Source organism: Pantherophis guttatus, chromosome 3 (assembly GCF_059756535.1).
Source record: "Pantherophis guttatus breed Tessera chromosome 3, ASM5975653v1, whole genome shotgun sequence".
Taxonomy (NCBI): domain Eukaryota; kingdom Metazoa; phylum Chordata; class Lepidosauria; order Squamata; family Colubridae; genus Pantherophis; species Pantherophis guttatus.
In genome coordinates, this window is record NC_142065.1 from 130,722,848 (window position 1) to 130,747,356 (window position 24,509).

Here is a 24,509-nt window from a genome sequence, read left to right on the forward strand (position 1 = left end):
CCTCTGACCCGATGCCGATCTCGTCTAGCTCCTTGGTTTTCCGAAGAGCTGAGAGAGATGAAGCGTCGGAAAAGACACCTGGAGAGCGATTGGAGGACAAGCCGATTTGAATCTGACCGAACACAGGTGAGATCTTATATTAAGACCTACCTAGTGGTGATAAGAGCGGCGAAGTCTAGCTACTTCTCCGCTCTTATTGCATCTGCAGAGAACCGCCCAGCTGCGCTGTTTAGGGTGACCCGCTCCCTACTTCAGGTGGGGGTATAGGAAGATCCCTTAAAAGGTTGAGCTGAGGATTTTGTACAATTCCTGCATGATAAAGTCGCTCAGATTCGGGAAGTCCTGGACTCCGATTGGGTAGATCCAGGGGAGGAGACGGGGGCAGGTCTTGAGAGCGTTATCTGGGAAGAGTTTGACTCTGTGACTCCTGAGGACGTGGACAGGATTCTGGGCAAGCTTAATGCTGCCACATGTTTATTGGACCCGTGTCCCTTCTGGTTGGTACTGGCCTCCCGGGAGGTTACACGAGGCTGGCTCCAGGGGATTATAAATGCTTCTCTGAGTGAGGGTGTCTTTCCCGCTGCCTTGAAAGAGGCGGTTGTGAAGCCCCTCCTCAAGAAGCCTTCCCTGGACCCGGCTATATTATCAAATTATCGTCCAGTCTCCAATCTTCGCTTTGTTGCAAAGGTGGTTGAGAGTGTGGTGGTGTGACAACTACCCCGATACCTGGATGAAGTTGTCTATTTGGATCCGTTCCAGTCGGGCTTCAGGTCACGATACAGCACGGAAACGGCATTGGTCGCGTTGGTGGATGATCTCTGGAGGGCTCGGGACAGAGGTTGCTCCTCTGTCCTGGTCCTATTAGATCTCTCAGCAGCTTTTGATACCATCAACCATGGTATCTTACTGCACCGGCTGGAGGGGTTAGGAATAGGGGGCACCGTGCTTCGGTGGTTCTCCTTCCTCTCTGACCATTCGCAGTTTGTGTTGGCAGGGGGGCAGAGGTCGACCTCGAGGCACCTTATTTGTGGGGTGCCGCAAGGGTCAGTCCTCTCACCCCTTCTGTTCAACATTTATGTAAAACCGCTAGGCGAGATCATCCGTGGTTTCGGGGTGAGTGTTCATCAGTATGCTGATGACACACAGCTATACATCTCCACCCCAGACCACCCCAATGATGCCCTTGCTGTGATGTCCCGTTGCCTGGAGGCCGTGCGGATCTGGATGGGGAGAAACAAGCTCAGACTCAACCACTCCAAGACCGAGTGGCTGTGGCTTCCGGTGTCCTGCTATAGTCAGCTGGTACCATCACTGACAATAGGGGATGAGATCTTGCTCCCCACAGAGAAGGCCCGCAACTTGGGTGTTCTCCTGGATTCACGGCTATCTTTAGAAGATCATTTGACGGCCGTGGCCAGGGGTGCCTTTTATCAGGTTCGCCTGATCCGCCAGTTGCGTCCCTTTCTGGATCGGGACGCCTTGCACACGGTCACTCATGCCCTAGTTACCTCCCGTATGGACTACTGTAATGCTCTCTACATGGGGCTCCCCTTGAAGAGCACCCAGAGGCTCCAACTGGTCCAGAATGTAGCCGCGTGGGTGATTATGGGCGCAGCTCATTACGCCCATGTAACACCTCTCCTACACGAGCTGCACTGGCTCCCGGTGGTCTTCCGGGTGCGATTCAAGGTGTTAGTTATCACCTTTAAAGCGCTCCATGGCTTAGGACCTGGGTACCTACGAGACCGTCTTTTGCCACAAATAGCCTCCCACCGACCAGTTCGTTCTCACAGGGAGGGACTACTCAGGGTACCGTCAGTCAAATTATGCCGACTGGCGACTCCCAGGGGGAGGGCCTTCTCTGTGAGGGCTCCAACCCTTTGGAATGAACTGCCCCCGGAGATACGGAATATCCCTGATCTCCGTGCTTTCCACCGAGCCCTCAAGACCCTGATGTTTCAACAGGCGGGGCTAAACATATGAACATGTGAATGATTTTTTTTTTAAAAAAATGTTATCTAATTCTGGGTTTTATTTAATTGATCAAACTAAGTAATAATTTTAATTAGCAATTTTATGATGTTTGTATGTCTATATTTTTCTTGACTGTACACCGCCTTGAGTCCTACGGGAGAAAGGCGGTATAGAAATAAAATAAAATAAAATAAAATAAAATAAAATAAAATAATAAAATAAAATAAAATAAAATAAAATAAAATAAAATAAAATAAAATAAAATAAAATAAAATAAAATAAAATAATAAAATAAAATAAAATAAAATAAAATAAAATAAAATAATAAAATAAATAAAATAAAATAAAATAAAATAAAATAAAATAAAATAAAATAATAAAATAAATAAGATCAGGAGCACCACCAAAGAATAGCAGAGTCACATAGCATTGGCTCCCTGTGACCAGGGCCCTCTTGGAAAATGGACTAACAAGGCAGGTATTATTATTTGCCTTAAAACCATACGTTGCACTCACCTATACAAATGTCTGTGTGTGCATCTCTTCATTGCCTGAACTATGGGAAAGTTTGTAGCCACCTTGAAATAACTTCTATTGCTGCCAGTTGCTGTTCTGAACCTTCCTTATACCACCTGGAAAGGTGTGCATTATTAGAAATGAGCTATTGGGCAACTCACTAACTCTACAACATAAATTGCTCGTGTAACCATTAGTCTTGCATTACTGAACATTTTATTCTCTTTCTCCAGAGCCCGTGATGGCCAAATATGTAGGGATGGGCAAAACCTTACAAATTTAAAATGATTCAGATTGGATTTTATTTGTATACCTCTACAAATAAGTAGGAGCATGGTAGTTTATAGGAGAGATCCTTCACATCTTGTCTTCCCCCTGTACAGTGATTTCAGTTGCATTTGAAGATGTCAGTGAGGCTTGACAAAGTATAATGCGTACTATGTAACATAGTCAAGCTACCCTTGAATTCTTATAATTTATTTAGCCTGTAGAAGGATATGATTTCTTGGTTACAAGTGTGTGTGGAAAGCTTATTTATTTTACTGTGAACCATGCAGTACAGTCGTAGTGTTCAAGTACAGTTTTTGGTTGCTTGATATTATATTTAGTAACAATTTATTTGCTTGATTGTGGCTGCAAGGCACATATGCAAAGGGGGAAAATAGGAGGATGTCTGCCAGCAAATGTGTCTATTTATCATAATATTTGTATCATTCCACAATCCTTCTGAGACATTATGACATTTTGTAGCCAAAGGACTAAAGCAGTAGGATAGTGGCAAGACAGCTTCCAGTTCCTATAAAATAAAGTTTGCAAATGTTTATAAGAGCTGAGCCCAGATGGTTTTTTCAAAGGCAGAGGATAAATAAGCAGTGATAACCTTGATTACTCTAAAAACAAGTACTGAAACAAAGTGTTTTTCATATATGGCACCTTTAAGATGTACGGATTTCAACTAATTCCCCAGCTAGCATTTTACCTTCCCTTTTCTCTAGAAAGATTTTGTTCATGTCAATTAATAACTCAGAGCCCTTCTGAAATTGGCTGTGTCACATGGGTACATCATATTCCTGGGTTGTGTTCCACTGATAACTAACTGCAGAAGATTTAAATAGATCTCATTTGAAAACACTGTAATCCAGTGATCCCTGGTGATATGAAATAGCTGTATGGTGTTTTATTGTTATTTACTTTGTTGAATAATTTAATAAACACATCTGTTACAGTACATCACACCTTTCTTCCTTGACTCAAGGGCTGCGCATGACTTTCCATCCAGTTTTTACGCACAAAGCAAGTAACATAAGATAATCTTAAAAGCATTTACCAAAATCAATTGTGAATATGAAGGTAAATGACAGATTTGCAAATGTTCTCCTGTAAAGGCAGTATCTTAAACCATGTGTTTAGTGGTAATCATGGGTCTTCAAAAGATAGGGTGATGATATCACCAGAGAATCCAAGATTTATACTCTGCTTCTTTCGTCTTTTTGAGGAAGATGAAACCTACTGGAAGCTTGGCATACATGGTTTCTTCCATTTGCCACCAAATCTTGGTTGGAATTCATGCCTCAGCAGTTCAGCAATGTACTGCTAGATTTCAGTAGTGGTCTTGTAGGACATCAGAGGTTACAAAATGGGGTTTGGGAATTGTTTGTGGGTCAGTATAAATGTTTGTAAAATCCCTCTGCAACTCCTATTCTCATGCCATTTCTGCAGAACACATATACTAACGCAGACAAATTGCTAGAAGCAGCTGAGCAACTGGCACAGACAGGAGAGTGTGACCCTGAAGAGATTTATCAAGCAGCCCATCAGCTGGAAGACCGGATACAAGATTTTGTTCGGCGGGTGGAGCAGCGCAAAATCTTACTGGACATGTCTGTGTCTTTTCATACTCATGTTAAAGAGGTAAGCAAAACAGTAAATAACATTGGGATCTTTGTAAGTGCATGTTCAGAAGCTAAAATATAAACTTACAGCAGTAAAGGCAGAATTGGTCTTTCAATAGAGCCTTAACAATGTGACATTTTCTGGGTCCCTATTCCTTCTAAGGGACCCTGGCAGGTTTGCCTAATGCAAAGCAGCCTTTCAAACAGCATTGGTTATCTGCTTTGTTAGCTGCTCTTTTAATTTCTTCCAGTGCCTCAGAATGCTGTTAAGTTGGGCGCACTCTAGGGTGGGTTCTGGCCCCGCTTGAAACACAAATAAAAATGTAAGTGATCGTGGTAGATAACTAGCTTTAGGCCTTGGAAGCCAGGTAGCCACTCAAATACAGTAGGTACTATACTATGTAAAAAATGCATTCGATAGTCGTTTTCTGTGAAGGGACAAGCAATCATTTAATGATTGCAATTAAAAGAATTAGTGATCCGAGAAAGAGCAACCAATCCAATTCCAGGTGGTTAATGTAAATTTCACTAGTATTCAGGGTGTAATATATAAATGCTCTTTCAGTTTAAAATTTTCCTCAAAACTATAATCTGTTCCCTTTCCTTAAAGTTATTCACTGTCATGCTTAACCAGACTAGTCCAAATGTTATCAGAGAAGGCTCCACAATCATTTTTGGCTGATGTACTCATTTGGTGTTTTGAGAGCATACAATAGGCACTTTTACAAAATAAGGAGCTGGATAAGCTTTCCCTTTCTACCATGGAAAATATAAAAAGTACAAATCACACATTTCCCAGAATGTTACCTATTAATGTCTCCTCTCCATGCTGCTAGATGTTATTTTCTATCTCAACTGTTATCTTCTGGGAATCATATGATTCTAAATGCATTGGGTTGAAGCCATTTTCTAAGAAAATGTTTGTGGCCCAGAGGCCATTCCTGAAAATAAAGATGTTATTCAAGATTCTTTCCTTCCCTTTCCATGTGCTAAATCCTCATTTTTTTCAATTAAAAGAGTGTTTGAAAGATGAGATTGGGAGTTCAGCAGACTACAACATGGGTACTCTAGCTTCCACTTTGGAGATTTCATATCTAGTGGCTGCAGAAAGCATTACAAAAAGTCAGCCACACAATTTCTCTCAGGTTAAAAAATAATGGAAAAGTCTCCCCAAAAATGTTATCTTTAAAATAGAATAAAATGAAAACCAAAAAATAGTCAAAATAAAGAAGGGGGGAATTATATTTTCTTTTAAACATGAGTAAATGCCACAGTTTCCCTGATTACTAAAGTATGCATAATGAGAATTCGTACAAGAGTATGGCTAATAAATTACTCTTTTTGTTCTGGCAATAAATGGATTTTTTTTTTAGAAGAGAGGCTTTATTGTTCTCTTCTTTTATTAAAATATTTAATGAAAAGGATAAAAAATACGGTAGTTTCCCTCCCTCCTTCCAGCACGTTAAGCTGTTATCCCATTACAAAGCAACTTCCTGTCTATCATTATACTTACTTTATTATTAATGTAACACATAAATGGTAAACTTGGCTCTCAATAAGAAATATCTTTTCTTCTTATGTAGTTTTATTGGATTTGTTTATACTAGAAAGTGAAGGGAAATCTAAAGGATAGTTGTACATTTATGAGTAATTGGAAGCTATTCCACAAAATGGCTTGCTCAGCAGTTGGCTTTATTAGAATATTCAGCAAAAGCAGGAGGCAAAAGAAGGCATGACTATTACTTGTTGCCAAAGATGAGGAAAAAATAAATGGAATGTAAGTAACAAAGTTGATACTTCAGTTGTTAATTGTTCAGGGTTGCCCAAATTTGTTTTTTTTTTTCTACCTCTTCTCTATTCTGTGTCATAATCATATTTTGAAGGCAAGCTACAGTCATGTCAAAAAGAAAGTACATCCTCTTTGAATTCTATGATCTTACACATCAGGACATAATTAAAAAATCATCTTGTCCTTAACAGTTATTAAAAATAGGTAAATACAACCTCAGATGAACAGCAATATATGACATACTATACCATGTCCTTATTTTACAAAAAGAAAGCCAAAATGGACTGTAGGTTGGCACCTGTGTTGTTATATTTCACATGAAGAACCAGTTGATCCTTGTGATTTACTTTATGTTATTGTTTCAAAATATTGTTCAAAATAACTTTTCCTGAGGCAGCTATGTGTGCTGTCCTTTAACCATCAGTTTCCATAGCTCCAGAATGCCTCTCAACCCCCAACATATCCAGAAGCATTTTTTTCAAAAGTGAGTTAATGATGGGAAGCCCTTGTTATGCTTTGAAGTATTTCCAGAAATACTAGTCAACAGATTAGCCAGGTGGTAGCAGTAGAACTACCAGGAGAATATTGGAGTATTTTAAGTGGGAGTTTAAAAGAATGAAACTGATACGGAGTACAATCGAACAAACATTTAGAATGCAGAAGAACAGTAGGAGAGACGAGAAAGGCCTAAGGCTACTAGATCTGGGCTGCAAAAAGCCAGATAAACAGTAACAGCTAATGAATCCCCACCCTCACCCCAAGTTTTTGTTGCCCTGCTGTGCTCATTCAGCCTTTTAGAGCTCTAATGTAATAACCTTAAGAAAATGCACAAGATGATCCAATAAAGAACATGTAGCAGAGAGGGGTCTGTCTGTCAATACTTTTGATTTTCAGGGTGGGGCATTTTCAGTCTATGTCTTGTGTGCTGGGTGTCTGGAATGACAGTTGCAGAGTTTCAAGCAATGATTTTAAGTATGTTCATAGATGTTTGTGAATGTGTGCAAGAGAAAGAGCGAAAGAACAGTAAATTCAATGAAAATGAGTTTCACTCCTTCGAGTTAGACCCTGTCGGGAAATGGATACTACAGAGTCTGCTAGAACCTGTCACTGTTACAGTGAGTATCTGTTCAGTTTTGAAAGTAGTTACAACCAACTCCAGCAGGAAAGAGCTGACTGAAAAATAGCTCAGGCAGCACTGATCACTAATTATTTGTAATAACAGAAAAAAGGATCTTTTTTAAAAAAAACTTACCATTTGAATAAACCTTTTAAAGCAAAAAAAAAAAAAGTGGAACAGTAATCTGTACTGGCAACAACCAGATCTAAATTAAAATAAAATTCTATTCTATTCTAAATGAGGATGAAATAAGCTTTTAGTCTAGTATTTTCAGCTGCAGGCATCACTATATAGTTCTTGATAATGGTTAACCTAATTTTCCAGTACCAAAATTCAAATCTAGAAAGATTATTAGTAAAGAGTAAAACTCTAGTCTCGCTGACCGACCCAGATTTGATCTTACAACATTATCCTGGGACACGTGTATTTGTCTTCTTTTGTAAGATTATTAGTATTTGCTAAGCATTCTGGTTCTGTCTGGAGCTGGGGTAAAAGGATAAATCTCACAAAATAAGTTGTTAGGAGAACTGTTTATAGCAACAGTTACTTAGGTGGAAAGCTCAGAGCAAGAATTAATGGCAGAAACTGTAGTCTGCATCCCAGAGGGCAATTTAGCTTCATTCGCTGAGTAATTCAAAGCCGTTATTTTTTGCTCAAAAAAAATGCTTTGACTAATGTCTGCATTTGTCTGCACACATAACTTTCTAACTTTCTAAAGGTGCATTTAAATAACTTCCCTTCCCCGGGTGGGAAAAAGTGGAATGTGAATTGGCCCAGGTGTTTGCCTAGCTGTGCCAAAAGTAGGAAAAACTCAGCCATGTCAAGTATTGGTGGAAGTATGGATATTTGTTTGATGAAGATGAATCCATGACATGTAGTCCCTAAACATTCTTGCCTGGTTTTTTAAAAAAGCACTCCTCAATGGCTTGTAAAAAAAATAAATGTCAAAATATTTGTTGTTCCAAATGCAATTTTTAGAGAATCTGTCAGCTCCTTTCTCAGTCTTCATACTTAAGCATTTCTATAGTGAACTCTGAAAACCTAGGCTACATTGAAAAAAACGAGACAGACTATGTCTTAGTTAAGAAATAGTTGGTCTCATTTTTTTCATTCTAGCTTAGATTTTCAGAGTTCACTATAGAAATGCTTAAGTATGAAGACCGAGAAAGGAGCTGACAGATTCTCTAAAAATTGCATTTGGAACATAAAAATATTTTGACATTTATTTTTTAGAAGTGAGAAATTTCATGACCTTGAAAAAGAGTCATTATTACAGAAACGTAACACAACTTTACTATTTGCTTATCCTGTTTATGGGTGTGCATGCGCCCTCACGCCTGCAAATTAGTATACAGTATTTGCTGTTTCTCTCACTGATTAGATTGACAATATATTTATGCTGTGTTAGAGTGTTTTTTATGATGAGCTGATCTCAGAAAATGATCATAGATTAAATAACATCAAGAAAAATTCAGCAATTTCGTACAAATTAACCTCATTGCTCACAATCATGAAATTAAATGAGGCTTGCATACTCAAAGGTGATGTAAAGTTGAATAGCAGATGCTGTTATTTTTCCTCACAAATTATGTAAACATATACATACTGTAGATTACTATAGATATACATTTATTTCTATTCAGCTTCACTGCATCTGCATTGTCATATGTTGAAACATTCAATTGTTATATAAAGCTTTTCTGAGAATATTCCTTAAATTGTTACTTTCTTGTTTTAGCCATTGGCCATTGTAGAAATAACATATCAAGCTTATGTAAGTAAAAATAATAATAGTCCAAATAATAACGGAGCAAAAGTTGCCTGAAGAAATGTACTGGAAAGAGTAATTCAACTGACATTCTGTTAGTGCTCCCGGCAAACACCATAATCATAATTTACTACTGTGAATTGTAATAGTTATGCAATTACCCTGCAGCTTCTAACTGGAAGACAGAGAATCTGGTTTTGTCTGGCTCAGATACTGATTCAATATTCTTTACCGTTCAGTTAACAGTTAAAGATTGTTGTTTTAGTCAGTGACATAGAAGATATGATATCTGGGTGCACATATTGTTTTAAACCATGATTTCATAATTTCATACTTCATTAAGGCAGACAATAAACGGACAATCCAACAACTGCAAAGCCTCTTTATCATCCCCAGTAGACTAAGGGATGAGGAAATGGGGATGAGGGAAAATGACCCTTAAAATCAGGAAAAATACCCAATTGGCCAAATTGCTTGAAGGCTGATATATTGAAGAGTTTTAGCTGAAATAAGAGATTGGGAAAGATTTGAATAGATTGATGCTTGGTATAATCCAGGAAAGTGACTGATATGTTAAAAATACATTTGAGAATATTTCCCCACGTTGTTGCTTGGACAATCTAAACACTTTATTTAATGATTTTGCGCCAATAGTGTGCCTGCTGTCTGGAACCTATATTTAAAGCTATGATGCTGAATAAACGATGCAAGAGACTTCCACATAGATAAGGGATGCTCTAAGATAGGGGTGTCAAACTCGTGTAGTCATGCTGTCATCACCTGACATATTGCGACTTTTCCCCCCTTCACTAAAATGGGGGTGGGCGTGTCCAGTGCTTGACGCATCTGGCCTGTGGGCCATGAGTTTGACGCACCTGCTCTAAGATAAGAGTTTGATTCCCTAAAGTTTCCTAATGATGCTACATTAAAATAATTATTCTATCCAATAACAAACATTCATCAGGTAATTTGAACACTAGATAAAATGTGCAATAATTCAGAGTCTATAAGAAATAAAATACAACATTAAAAAAAGATTTTAAAATTATCTCTAAAGCCAGGAATATAAGCACTAAAATACATAGGCTGCTATCTCTGGAATTTCCATAGACATAGTCCTCGATTTATGACTGGTTGCTTAGCAACTATTCAAATTTACAATGGACTTCCCCGGAGCTACTTACAACTCAGTTTTAAAGTTCTGATGGCTCTCCTCTCCCTGCAGTCACTTATTCTTATTTTGTATGATTGGCAACCAGCCTGTGTTTTTCGCTGTTAATAACAACCCACGGGCATGTGAGTACAATTTTTGTCATTTTTGCTGGAAACTAGGGTTTTTTTCCACTTTCAGGCAAAAAGCACCCATTCACTCAAATGAGTTCATTTAACAACCACTTGCATTTGCATAAGGATCATGGCATTCCCTTAACAAACACTGCAAAAAAAGGTTGTAAAATCTGCAAAGTCACATACTTAACTTAATGAATTGTCACAATTTACAACTAATTCCAGACTCAATTACGATCGTAAGTAGAGGACTATCTCAGATAAGCCTCCTGGGATAAACAAGAGCGACCCAGCTGAGAAAATCCTTCTAGTCACTAAACTATGGAAGTTCCCAGGGGGTAACCCTACAACTTTATTTTGGATTAATGGAAGTGGCTGAGCACTTTTCAAAGTATGCCCTGCATGCATCCCATTGCTGTGATTTAATTGAATAAGGTGATATAAAGGTAAAGGTTTACCCTATCCAGTCCTGTCTGACTCTAGAGGGCAGTGCTCATCTCCATTTCTTATCAGAGAGAACCAGCAGCATCCAAAGACACTTCTGCAGTCATGTGGTCAGCCTGACTATATGCCGAGGTATACAGAACGTTACCTTCCCATCGAAGTGGTATCTACTTGGATTTGCATGCTTTCGAATTGCTAAATTGGCAGGAGCTGGGGCAAGTAATGGGAGTTCAACCCGTTGCATAGTGCTTGGGTCTCGAACCCGGGCTGTCAGATTTCCAGCTGACAAGCTCAGCATCTTTAACTGCTGCTGAGCCATCATGCGCCTTTATATAATACCACTTGAAAAATGGTATAATATAATATATATTATTATTACCTGATATTTGAACTATAGGTGGTATAGTGACAGATTTTCCCCGGTATAGAAAGTATTGTAATTATATCAGCCTGAGTTGATAAAACATACTCCTGGCCACCAAGGCCATTTACCTTTCAAGTGACAATTATACATCCAAGGACAAGAGTAAAGGGCACATTTGACCCTTTGGGTGAATGCAGTGCCCATTAGAACAGAATAAATACATTTTCACTGTGCAAACCGAACAAACTAGCAAGTTCCACTTTGCCTGGATGGCGTTCCAATTTACTAGCTTTTAGCCAGCCTATTACACTAATCACAGTGCAGATTAATGATTTAGGTTAATATAAAATTGGTACCGTAGCTGAAAGGAAAATTACCTGCTTTCAGTGGACTATATATCTCACATCTATGTTACCTCTTGTTAAAGAATCTTGTGCTAGAGAAAAACTCTACCTAAACTTGTAGAATTATTGGCAATTAGCCTAAGGATCATAAATCATGGGCCAAAAGCTGCTCTGTTTTGTTTTATAGGCTTAAGTCATTTTGAAAAGAATTGATTCTCAAAACCCGGATTGATAGACGGAATGATTGATTTGTATGCATTTGTATTAGAGAGATAACACAGAGAATTGCTTTCTACTCTCTTCTATTTAATAGTAATTGTACTCGGTATTCTAACTCTCTGGGAGAGGAATCCTGGAGCTGCTGTTTTCTAGTAACCAAGCAGCAAGAGGGACTTCTATCCTGATCAAGTAGGATTAAAAATTCAGATACTAATTCAGAACTATATGTCGTATTAACTCATTCAGCAGTAAGAGGGTTTTTTGCTGTGTTGCCATCTGTCATGTAATGACTTCTAAAATGTAGACAGGTCTCAGGGAAGTAGATGGAACACTATTCGTATTCTGTTCATGTAGTTCCTGCTGCTGACTGAGTTGGTCTCTGAGTGGATGTTGGCAGGTCTCTTCTCTCTTCTACAATTGATAAACCATAATTAACTTGAGTCTGTGATACAGACACAAGTAACCTTTTCAGCTTAACTGCTGTAACATGTACAGTGGGATCTTTTGTGTGTAGTCTAGCAGTCTTATTTGGTACAAAATTCAGGAGTCAGTTGCCTTAGTGGGTGGGTGGGTGGGTGGGTGGGTGGATGGATGGATGGATGGATAGATAGATAGATAGATAGATAGATAGATAGATAGATAGATAGATAGATAGATAGATAGATAGATAGATAGATAGATAGATAGATAGATAACCAGATCCAGATCCAAATCCAAATCCAGTCTGGAAATCATCTGAGGAAGTTTATCTGCAATTGCCAAGGGCTTGTCTCACAGAGTCTTCAAGATTGACTCTGAATGTAACTTCCTTTCCCTATTCTTTAAAATGTCTACTTCTGAGTTGTGGCCTTATTTTTCTTCTTCTTGGCATTCATAAAGATCTAAAACCAGACCTTTTCCAGAACAAGTTTTAATTGTTTATTTTTTTATTACCATTTTGAATCTCTTAACTAGTTTGAACTTACTGCAGATCATAAAGAGACTTTAGGGCTCAGCAGTATAAGTTTAATATAATTAAATAGCAATGCATGTTTATTTAATGCCTTAGAAAATGCAGATAATTCTGTATCTACTATTTCTTTAGCTACAGTTTAAGAAGGGCCCTGCAGGGACAAGTTCAAAGGTACATGCAGTCTACCATCTTGTTTCCTACCTTGACCTACCTGTAGGAAGCTTGCAAGTAGGTTTTGATGTCAGCAACCTCTTCCTTCCTCCCTGCAGGTCCTCAGGAAATAGGGATACATGCCTCCCAACATGAACACATAGGGTAGAGTTATGAAATAGTGTAACAACACTGCAAGAGAAGGCCAAGTTTGTCGTCCTTATGATGCACATGGGGGAAATGGGAGCTGAGATGTAACTAGAGCATTACACAAACTTTGGCAGAATCATATGAATTCTGAACAACTAATCTTTGCATATCATAACCGCTTTTCTTGCAAGTATGATTAAAAGAAGGGGCTGAAGGAGAGACGAACCTAATCTAACAGTTGGTTTTCTTTCATAATTGTATTTTCTGTCCTGCAGCTCTGGACATGGCTGGAAGAGCTGCAGAAGGAATTGCTGGATGATGTCTATGCTGAATCTGTGGAGGCTGTGCAGGAGCTGATCAAAAGATTTGGCCAGCAGCAGCAGACCACTCTGCAAGTTACTGTGAATGTTATCAAGGAAGGCGAGGATCTAATACAGCAGCTGAGGTAGGAGGATGTGGCCTTCTGTGGAAATATCAACTTTGCATCAAGTCCTCTTCTTTTCCTTCCAGAATCTACTGCACTTTTCAGGCTAAGAGTTTCTCTGCCCCCTTTCCCTCTCATTGCTGGGAGGGTCAAGGAAAATGCCATAGCATAGATCTACTACACTCTGCAGAAAGGAAGGACTTCACATTGGTCCATTTCAAACCATGTTCCTTGCAACCTATAATTGCGGCCTAATTCTTGGTAAAGGAAAAAACGCATTTTAATTCATTGTTAATTATAAAAGCAGTTTGTGTAGGCAATATTGCTAGCTCAAAGCAACATTTTGGTGAAAAAACATGATTTTGGACATGTGTCACCAAAGATTGAAGAGATATTTTTTTTTGCTTTAATTTATATGCCGCTCTTCTCCGGAGACTCAGGGCGGCTTACAATGCGTTAAGCTATAGCCTTCATACTTTTGTATATTTATACAAAGTCAGCTTATTGCCCCCACAATCTGGGTCCTTTATGCACATGCTTATATTTCAAGTTCTGTTTTTACATGCCTGTTCTCTGTGTTGTATAGGGATTCGGCCATCTCAAGCAACAAGACGCCTCATAACAGCTCCATCAATCACATTGAGACAGTCCTTCAGCAGCTGGATGAGGCCCAATCCCAGATGGAGGAGCTCTTCCAGGAGCGCAAAATAAAGCTGGAGCTCTTTTTGCAGTTGCGGATCTTTGAGAGAGATGCCATTGATGTGAGTCTGCAGTCCATATTGCACTGTATTTAATATTTCCTTTTTCTCACTAAGGGTTTGGGCTGGTGTGAAAACAGGAGTTTCTCTTCAAGAAGAAAAAACTTGGATGCTGTTAGTTTTTCTCATTTTCTTCATTAAATCTCCCAAAGGCAATAAGTCAAGGTGCTTTCAGGTAATAATGTAAACAGTGTGAGATGCTTCGAATTGTCCATTTCCTCCTAAATACCAGTTTTAAAGAATTTTTTTTTATTTTTAGTAACAACAATCTGCTTGTGGTTTATTTTGAGTTCATATCTTGACATTTTTGAGTTCTTCTTGTCCCTAAGTATTATGTTATATATATTAAAAATCTAAAAGCTTCTCAATGAGCCATTAGCTCAATTCACAATAACAGAATCCTCATGAAACAAAATATACATAAAATTCTACCAGAGAATTTTTGTTACTGAGCCTCGTGTGTAATAATGGTCTCCTAGACTACAGTTTCCATTATCTTCCATGACATCTGCACAACATGGGAATGCAAACTCTATGACAGAGAACAATGACACCTACTGGTTTCTTGTTATTTCTTGCTTAGTCATCATGGTATATGAAAATAAAGCTTTTTCTTGGAGAGTCCAGGTATATTTTACCAAATGTTCAGTCTTTTATAAGACTCGTTCTCTTCCCTTTGAAATCTCAGACCTTATTGATAATTTATGAGTGTTATTTTCTTCTCCTTAGATCATTTCAGACTTAGAATCTTGGAATGATGAACTATCTCAACAAATGAATGATTTTGACACTGAGGATCTTACAATAGCTGAACAAAGACTTCAGCACCATGCAGACAAAGCACTAACCATGAATAACCTGACTTTCGATGTCATCCACCAAGGACAAGATCTTCTACAGTATGTCAATGAAGTTCAGGCTTCTGGTAAGATGGGTTTGCCCCACTTCAACCAGGTTAATGGATTTATTGAGATTACCTAGGCTGACTTCACGAGAATCATTGATTTTTAATCTTATTGTACTCCTCAAAGAAATAGAATGTGTCAGGTATTTTGCTTTTGGAAGGGAAAAGGTATTTTATTAAGGTTGGTATAGAATATGTTTTACTGAAAATTAATAAACATTCCAGTTTTAAAATAAGCAGCTATATAATCATTTTTCAGTTTCAGTTTCATCTATGTTATCTTAAATAAATAACAAAAAAGTTAACTCTGCCTTGCCAGATCTGCTTGAGATTCTGCAAACTACAATGAATAAGTACCATGTTGGGAAGATGTGATAGATAACTCTGAGGCTGAGGATTACAGAAGAGCTTCCACTGCTCATACTCACATCACTGTATATTACATTGGGTTTGTGTTGGCATATACAGTGCAAAGTAGCAACTCCTTAGGCTGTTTCTCTTATGTTTCATGGTATGGAAAGATAAGCGGGAATAAATATCTAATGAAAGTATGTTGAAAATGTACAGCAATATGTGTAAGGTTAAGTAAATTCACAACTTCGTGTGTGAAATTATATGGACCTGGATATGAACCATATCCTATTCCCATCATATAGGTCAGTGATGGCTAACCTTTTTTTCCTTGGTGCCAAAAGTGTGTGTGCAATAGCACGCGCATGCATGCCACACCCATAATGCAGTGCCCCCCATGCACTCCCCACCCCCTGTGCATGCATGTGCAATCCCCCTGTGCTGCCCTGTGCATGTGCGTGCAACCCCACCCACCCACTGCACATGCGCGTGCAACCCCCCCATGCCCTCTTTTGGGCCTAGCAGGCCTCCCTGAAGCCTCTAGAGGCCGAAAACATCCCGTTTCTGGGCTTCCAGTAGGCCCATTTTTCACCCTCCCAGAGCCTCTGCGCAAGCCCTGTACTTACCTGACACCCAAAACGGATCGCATGGGGACTCCTGGGAGGGGAGGGGCGGCATGGGCATGTGCACACGTCTCCCGCATGCGCGGCAGAGACCCGAAAATCAACTCTGCCAGCGGGAGGCACACGTGCATGCACGGTAGAGCTGACCTAGGGTGATGGCGCACGTGCACACAGAAATGGCTCCGCATGCCACAGGTTCACCATCATGGATATAGGTTATGGTACCCATAACCTCCACTTCAAAAACACTAATAATAATATGAATAAATATTTAGATTTTTACAGATTGTGGCATTATTGGATTGTAATGTAAAGTATAGCCAAGTCACCAATCAAGAGGGAAAAATGAGTTTTGATAAAATGCAATAAAATTAAGACTTCCATTGTATGCCTCTTATGAGCAACTATAATGTGTAAACTATTCTTAACCGTGGGGGGGGGAGGGGTGTTAAGTTGGGTTTGATTTTTGAAAATCAAGGTAATCAATTTTGCTGTGTAGTTGATGAACTATTTTAATTTGGAATAGGAACAGAACAGAACAGAATAGAATATTGGCCAAGTGTAATTGGACATTCAAGGAATTTGTCTCTGGTGCATAAGCTCTCAGTGTACATACAAACAACAAAGTAATATAATCATAAGATACCAATAGGAGAAGGTAGTAGAAAAAAATGAAAAGGATAATAGTAATACAGCCCTACTACATAGGTAAAAATATCCTTAGACATAAGGCAGTATTGTGATACATGGAAATTTGCCACGTTAAAAGAGTATGACACCTTAAAAGATAAACTTAGATTCAGCTTCCTATCTCAACCCTTTCTAGTTTTGACAGCAACAAGCACAACATGATTTTGCTGCTATTAAAAGGAACAGAATTGTTTTTGGAGCTTTGATGAGTCTGTTTTTTGTTTAAAAAAATCCTTCTCTTTACCACCTCATCTCAAAGGGATATGCAGACATCTTATAGCATATGGACTAATACCTGGCTCGGTGGCTAAGACATTGAGCTTGTCAATCAGAAAGGTCGCAGTTTGGCTGTTCAAATCCCGAGTATAGGTCTCCTGCGTGAGCAGGGGGTTGGACTAGATGACCTCCAAGGTCCCTTCCAACTCTGTTACTGTTACCTGCCCTTATCAAACTTATCTGGTCCAGTGCTCTCCAAATGAATTGGAATGTAACTTACCCATAATTTCCATCTACCATGACAAAGGCTGTGAATTATTGTAGTAGTAAATTAGCAGTAATTATTGAGGATGACTGCTTTAACACTCATTGGTAGGCCCATCTACACATAGATAATGGGTGGACTGGTTGAGCAGTTTATATGCATGCAATTAAAAAGCTTTTACTATTGCAAAATTAAAGTTAAGGTTGACTCAGCCTTCCATCCTTTCGAGTAGGTAAAATGAGGACCCGGATTGTGGGGGCAATAAACTGACTTTGTATAAAAAAGAACACCGCTTGGGGGGGCTGAAAGGCCTACTAAGCAGGTATATACAAAAGTATGAAGGCTATTGCTTAACGCAATGTAAGCTGCCCTGAGTCTCCGGAAAAGGGCGGCATATAAATCGAACCAATCAATCAATAAATCAATAAATCAATAAAATTGGCTGTGTATCCTTTAATACAGTGGTTCTCAACCTGTGGGTCGGGACCCCTTTGGGGGTCGAACAACCCTTTCACAGGGGTCGCCTAAGACCATCGGAAAACACATATTTTCAATGGTTTTAGGAATAATTTTATGGTTGGGGGTCACCACAAGATGAGGAACTGTATTAAAGGGTCGTGGCATTAGGAAGATTGAGACCCACTGCTTTAATAGGTCATGTATGTGAGTTTTAGTGAAGTATGCCACATGGGAAGGTATAACTTATGGGTGTGATTATAGGTGTTGAACTGCTCTGTGACAGAGATGTGGACATGGCAACTCGGGTGCAAGACTTGTTGGAATTCCTCCATGAGAAACAGCAGGAGCTAGACCTCGCAGCAGAACAACATCGGAAACATTTGGAACAATGTGTGCAGCTACGCCATCTGCAGGCTGAAGTCAAGCAGGTATAAGACAACAGTAGTTCTTAATCTCTCTATACCATGTCCATCCGTTGGCATAAAACGAACTTGCAGTCAACCCAAATCATTTTTGTATGCAATCATATTTATCTGTTAGCAGAATTGATAAGACATGTCTGACAGTTCATTTGAATTCCCACCGAAATTACCTAGAACGGTCAGCCAATTTCTCTTTGTTTCCATTTCCCAAATCCCAGTTTTTTGAAGAAACAAATCGCATATACCTGTGAAGGATAAATGGTACGATCCAAAAGGAGAAATGCAGTGAGGCTCCATTGTTGTATCTATTCAGTGATATGAATCTGCCATGGTTCAACATCCGTTTTTATCATAAAGCCATATTGTTAATTGAGTGGGTTGGCACATGACATTAATACAACTGAACATTATCTATGGATAAGTGAAATGCTCAAAGGAAGACAAAAAGAGAAAAAAGGATATCTATATGATGTTTCGAGTAGAGTTACAGTCACCAGGAAAAGCCAAATCTCCCTCCACTTCTGTTTCTACAAAGAAGTCCTTGCAGAGAGCTGGAAAGGCAGAGGAAATATGGCGTTCCACTTTTCTGCTTGGCTTAAAAGCTAAATCTGGGGGAGGGGGTAGTTAATCATTTGTTAGTCTTAATGTCTATGGAGATTCTGAGTCATCCAGGTCATGGTAGTCCCAAAAGTACTTTTTCAGGAGGCAACTAGACTTTCTTGTTTTTCTTTGAAGATGTTTCACTTCTCATCCAAGAAGCTTCTTCAGCTTTGACTGGATGGTGGGGAATGGAAGGATTTATATTCCTTGCAGACAGCTGGTCATTTGCATTCTTTTGAGAGAGCCGTTGAGGCCACTAGGAGGTTTATCTGTGTCCTCAGGGTCACCTGAGTAGTGCAAATGTGCTTGGAGGCTTCTTGGCTGCAGGATGCTTTCTGCCCTATGTCCCTTCACTGTTGAAGACAGGTGTAGGCTGTTGGGGATGAGTCTGTGTTGCCTGCATCTCAAACTGAAGCGCAAATAGTTCCTGTAGTCTGCAATTTTTCTGGAAATTAGTTCATACTCATGCACTGTTCGAAGGGTGTTCATCCCAAAGTGCATAGCTAAATGTCTGTGGAGATTTTCAGTCATCCAGGTCATAGTTGTCCCAAAGGTGCTTTTTCAGGAGACGACTGGACTTCCTTGTTTTTCTTTGAAGACATTTCACTTCTCATCCAAGAAGTTTCTTGTAAGTCTTGTTCCAGGATTCTGACATGTGGCGGCATGACTTTAGATACTTAAACGAAAGCAAATCCTTAGCTACAGATTGTGGTTAAACTAATGAACCATCAATAACTTATAATTATGGGAATAAAATTTGTATCTTCCTAGAAATGTTAAAGATTATCATATTGTTAAATTATAAAGTAAGGAAAGCATAATAATAACCATCTGGGATGAAAGTTTTTTCTTTCTTTCAATAAAAATATATAGAAATGGATTAGTAAGTAAAGACCTATAATCTTTTGTTTAAGAATAAGAACATTAATGTCAGTCTTACATTGTCAGTGATCAGAATTCTAGAATTTCATTTCTCATTATTTCATATTTGTAAGTAGAAATTTATTCTGCCGCAAGTAAGGTTACTCCAAAAATATAAGTCTTTTTATTTTTAACCCAAGAAGGAAGACACATTAGTATTTTCATTCTACGTTAGAAAAGTCTTCATAGGTCAGCAGGTGCTTGATCAGATATGGTAGAATAAATTGTGTTTGCTCTGTTACTTTTCTGGGCATTCAGTGCATGGTTTATTCAGTTTCTCTGCCAGATAGGCTGTCCTTGAACTCTGACATGTAAAAAACACTTAATAGAACTAAAATAGGAATGTTAAGAATGTGTTGAGACTGCTATTGCTATTTTAGTAAGTATACAGTACAGAAATGCAAATGTTTGAACATTTATATTCTAATGCTTTTCTCTGAGCTTAATATCTGATAAACAGGGTGAATTTGTTTAACCCTGTTGCAGTTACATCTTCTTTTGAATTATGAATATCTTCAGTATAGTCAACAGAAAAGACATTTTAGGGCATGAAGATGGACGAAAGTCTTCACCATGGAATCTGTCAACTTACTTGTTTTTAATGAATCCCTTCTAAACACATATCTACAATTGGTATTTTGTTCTGATAAAAATTATGCAATACCATTTTATCTAATAATATAGAAAATAAATTATATTTATTTGGGGAAAATGAAAAGACTTAATAGTGACTGTTATTGCAAAATGATAATTTCTCTAGCATTTGCACATAATTCCAGATGTTCTCTTCTATCAGGTGAAAGCTTAGCTAATCTAGCCAAGTCTTTTCATTCCCTTGCTTGAATTTGTTTTACCCTTCCTGATACTCAGAACATTTAATCATGTTAGATGTTCATAACATCTAATCATTGTTACTTCTCCATAAAGAACGCTTCAGAATCCTGATTAACAAACTTCAAACGTAATGATAGGGTGGGTTTCAAGAGATAGGTTGGAAGGGGCAATAGTACCATCTAGCCAGCCCAGTGTCCCGAATTTTAGAAAGGTTACCAAAAGAGAAGAAAATTCAAAAAAATCCTCTCCAGTCCCCATCCCATATGAAACGTATCTGTCATCTTTAGAGCTTCTTTTTAAAAAATACAATACATTTTTATTTGTTGATTATTTTAAATGGTTTCCCCCTGCCTCTGGGATTGTTTACTGATAGAAAATGGATAATATTAATTGTAAGGTTGATTGTGCTGCTCAAATGTAGAAGAGAAGGTTCTATATTGTTTCTGTCTTGCATTTTGTTTTAGGTATTGGGTTGGATCCGAAATGGAGAGTCCATGTTAAATGCTGGCCTAATTACAGCTAGTTCGCTACAGGAGGCTGAGCAGCTGCAGCGTGAACATGAGCAGTTCCAGCATGCAATAGAGGTAAAAGTGGTGTAGTCTGGGAGACTGTGTAAAGGCAACTTTTGAAATATGGACTTAATAGTATATATTTATTCATATTTAATATATTGCTAGGTGCACCACTTTAATATGCCAGATTCTATCTAAACAGATTCTTGCCTCCCATGTGAGCAGCTGGTCCAGAGGCAAAATTATCCCGTGTGATTGATTTTTCATAAATCTGCCACGGCCTGCGTTTTCTGCATCAGGAGCAATAGCCATCAATCATCTATACAGCTGCTAGGGCATATTCACATGTAAAGAAATTGTTTTGTTGCATTTGCTCATACTTGCTACAAAGGCTACATTATCCTTTCTTGCCAAATATGAGAAATAGGATTTGAAATCATTAGATAGAGGGGCCTCTACTTTGCCTCTTCAGCTGTGCCTGCTTGAAATGCAAAAGAGTTGCTGTCAGTGAGTGCAGAAAAATATCAAGTTGGATGGCTCAACTATGGAGCAATATTTTAAAATTAGTTGACAAGGTCACTAATAATCAACTGCGCTAAGCTAATACTGAGGTTAAAATTATCTTCACTTCTGTAGTATTGGATATTTCTAAGTTATAATTTCATTTATGATGTATTGCCCAAGTTTAGGTTGCCATGGTAACATAGTATGCATGGCTGAATCCCATATCATGGAAATAGGACTAATATGGAAGCAAAAGCACCAGTGCCTCTTCAGCAAGAAGCTGGTAGTGCTGATATGCTTGCAAATTGTCATGAGGTGGATTATATCATAAAACAAACAGTGACCAAGCAATTCAACCATGTTTTTGAATCAGTGCTGGGTGTTCATGCTCCTTGATATAAGTAACAGAGGAATTCTTATCTCACCTGGAATAAGATCTGTCTTCATTCTGTCTCTACAAGCTTCATAATCTCTTCATCCTTGTCTTGGGTTGAGGGTAGGGGTGAAATCCAGCAGGTTCTGACAGGTTCTAGAGAACCGGTAGCAGAAATTTTGAGTAGTTTGGAGAACCGGCAAATACCACCTCTGGCTGGCCCCAGAGTGGGGTGGGAATGGAGATTTTGCAATATCCTTCCCCCAGGAGTGGAGAGGGAATGGGGATTTTGCAGTATCCTTCCCCCAGGAGTGGTGAGGGAATGGAGATTTTGCAGTATCCTTTCCCTGTCACACCCACCAAGCCATGCCCACCAAGCCACACCACGCCCACCAAGCCACGTTCACAGAACCGGTAGAAAAAAAAATTGGATTTCACCATTGGTTGAGGGACATATTGGAATGAAGAGCAGGAAAGCATATTTCTGCTGTGAAACTTCCTCTCCATTTGATTCTCTATATGTGGGCAATGGTGTGTGAGAAAGACTTTGAGAGAGGGGTTAGATCGCAGCTTCTTAATGGGAAGAGAAAGAGGCGGAGAAGGGACTTTCCCTGGCATCTCCGACTGTAAAGCAGACAGACAGAAATTTATACTTTCAAACTTGCCAGATTCTGTTAATGTAGTCTTATAATAAAGTACAATTAGCTCATCTGGTCTTGCACGCGCACACTGCTTTATAATCTAAAAAAAGACAAGGGAGCACACTTGGTCACCCCATGTGATTGGGAAATGTGTTGAAATGTACTCATCCTGTCAATCTGTGAGTAGAGAATACTATCTCTAATTGTCTATCTCAGTTTTTGTTAAGCTTTGCCCATGATAAGGAACGTACAACAGAAGAGCAGAATTTTATTAAAATAGGTTAATAATAAGCTGTATGTGTCTGCCTGATGCTTATTAATTTACTAGAATTATATGCCACTTTTATCTGTACAACTGGAGGCAACATACATAATATTCCTTCCTCCTGTTTTCCCCATAACAATAACTCTGTGAGGTGGATTGGGCTGAGAGAGAATGACTGGCTCAAAGTCTCCGGGCTGGCTTCCAGGCCTAAGGGAGACCTGGAATTCATGATCTTCTGGTCTCTAATCTATCACCTAGTTCCCTGACAAAAATGAGACATGAAAGAGCTGACATAAGCCTCTTTTGGAAATGCTGATACTATGTGTTCACAAACCTAATGGTGTATTTTATTTATATTTCATCAGAAAACTCACCAGAGTGCCCTCCAAGTACAGCAGAAAGCTGAGGCAATGTTGCAGGCTAATCATTATGACATGGACATGATCAGGGATTGTGCTGAGAAGGTGGCCTCCCATTGGCAGCAGCTGATGCTCAAGATGGAAGATCGGCTCAAACTTGTGAATGCCTCTGTGGCTTTTTACAAAACATCAGAGCAGGTAGGCTTGTGTAGATATTTGTTTAGTACGGTAATGTAACAGTTTAAACTGTTTAAATCTTAAACTATTATAAAAAATTCTTACACAGTATCATGGCTGCCATTCTGCTAGCCAAGCATCACAAATTGACAGCCTGACATTAGTAACTGGCAGAGGGAAGAAAGGATTGGAATGTAGGGAAAAATTAGGGGGGGAATAGAAACCAAGCAGTGCCAGCTTGACACGTGAGAAACACCAGCCAGCCCAAGGTCACTCATTGGAATGCAGAGCTGGAAAGGAACTGAGTGTCCATTAACCAAACAATATACAAGCACCTAGTTGGACATTAATTCATAACAGGGATGGCCAGGGAAAAGGGAAAGCTAATTGTACTGTTTTGCACACCAAAACACCAGATTCAGCTTCGCTACTTCTTTAACCATTTAAGCCTTAGTAAAGTATACTCCTATTAAAACAATGGGCCAGGAGTCTTTCTTTGCTAGAAGATTGAGTGGGTTAGTTAACACACAGATTCCGCAGCTGAAATGAATTTCACTTACAGAATCAGTCCATTTGCTTTACTTCCATACTTTGGCAACCAGAGGTACCATGGTCTCAGCTGGTAGCAGAGTCTAATTGATTTTAGCCAAGCCCAACAATGTAATGTCATGTAATAATATGTATTAATCAAGGTTAATTCTTTTTTAAAAATATAATATTTTTGAACATTTTGATATGAATAAAAGATAAACATGAAAACATATATAAAGAAAAATTTAAAAAAAGATAAAAGAAAAAGTAAGAGACAATACAAGTAAAGAAAGAAAAGAAAAAGATAATTAAAGAAGTGACTTCCAATCTTTAAAGCAGTTAAAAACAAACTAATTATCCCTCCTTCCTCTCTGAGATTATATTACCATGTTTTCCCCAAAATAAGACCCTGTCTTATAATTTTTTTGAACCCTGAAATAAGTGCTTGGCCTTATTTTCAGGGATGTCTTATTATTTTGGGGCATGTGGAGAAAGATGGGGCTCCTCTTGCTGTCTTACCTGATTTCGAGCTCTGTCTCCCTAACCCTAACCAGAGGAAATGGCTGAGACCGACTGCGCGTGCGCTTAAATATTTTCAGGGAGGGCTTATTTTCGGGGGGGGGAAGGCTTATTTTAGTGCATGCGTTCAAAAGCCCGATTGGGCTTATTATCAGGGGATGTCTTATTTTAGGGGAAACGGGGTAATTCTGTGTG

General features: G+C 38.8%; 1 protein-coding gene across 2 annotated transcripts in view; it reads left to right on the plus strand.

Annotated features, from left to right (window-relative positions):
- The window catches only part of TRIO (trio Rho guanine nucleotide exchange factor), a 263,174-nt gene that overhangs the window by 134,311 nt on the left and 104,354 nt on the right, over positions 1 to 24,509 (plus strand). For both annotated transcript variants that reach the window (XM_034411889.3, XM_034411890.3), the window contains exons 11-17: positions 4,210 to 4,401; positions 13,242 to 13,411; positions 13,977 to 14,151; positions 14,878 to 15,073; positions 17,918 to 18,084; positions 20,898 to 21,017; positions 23,094 to 23,285. In XM_034411889.3, the coding sequence (XP_034267780.1) occupies positions 4,210 to 4,401; positions 13,242 to 13,411; positions 13,977 to 14,151; positions 14,878 to 15,073; positions 17,918 to 18,084; positions 20,898 to 21,017; positions 23,094 to 23,285 (1,212 nt within the window). The remainder of the gene's footprint in view (positions 1 to 4,209; positions 4,402 to 13,241; positions 13,412 to 13,976; positions 14,152 to 14,877; positions 15,074 to 17,917; positions 18,085 to 20,897; positions 21,018 to 23,093; positions 23,286 to 24,509) is intronic.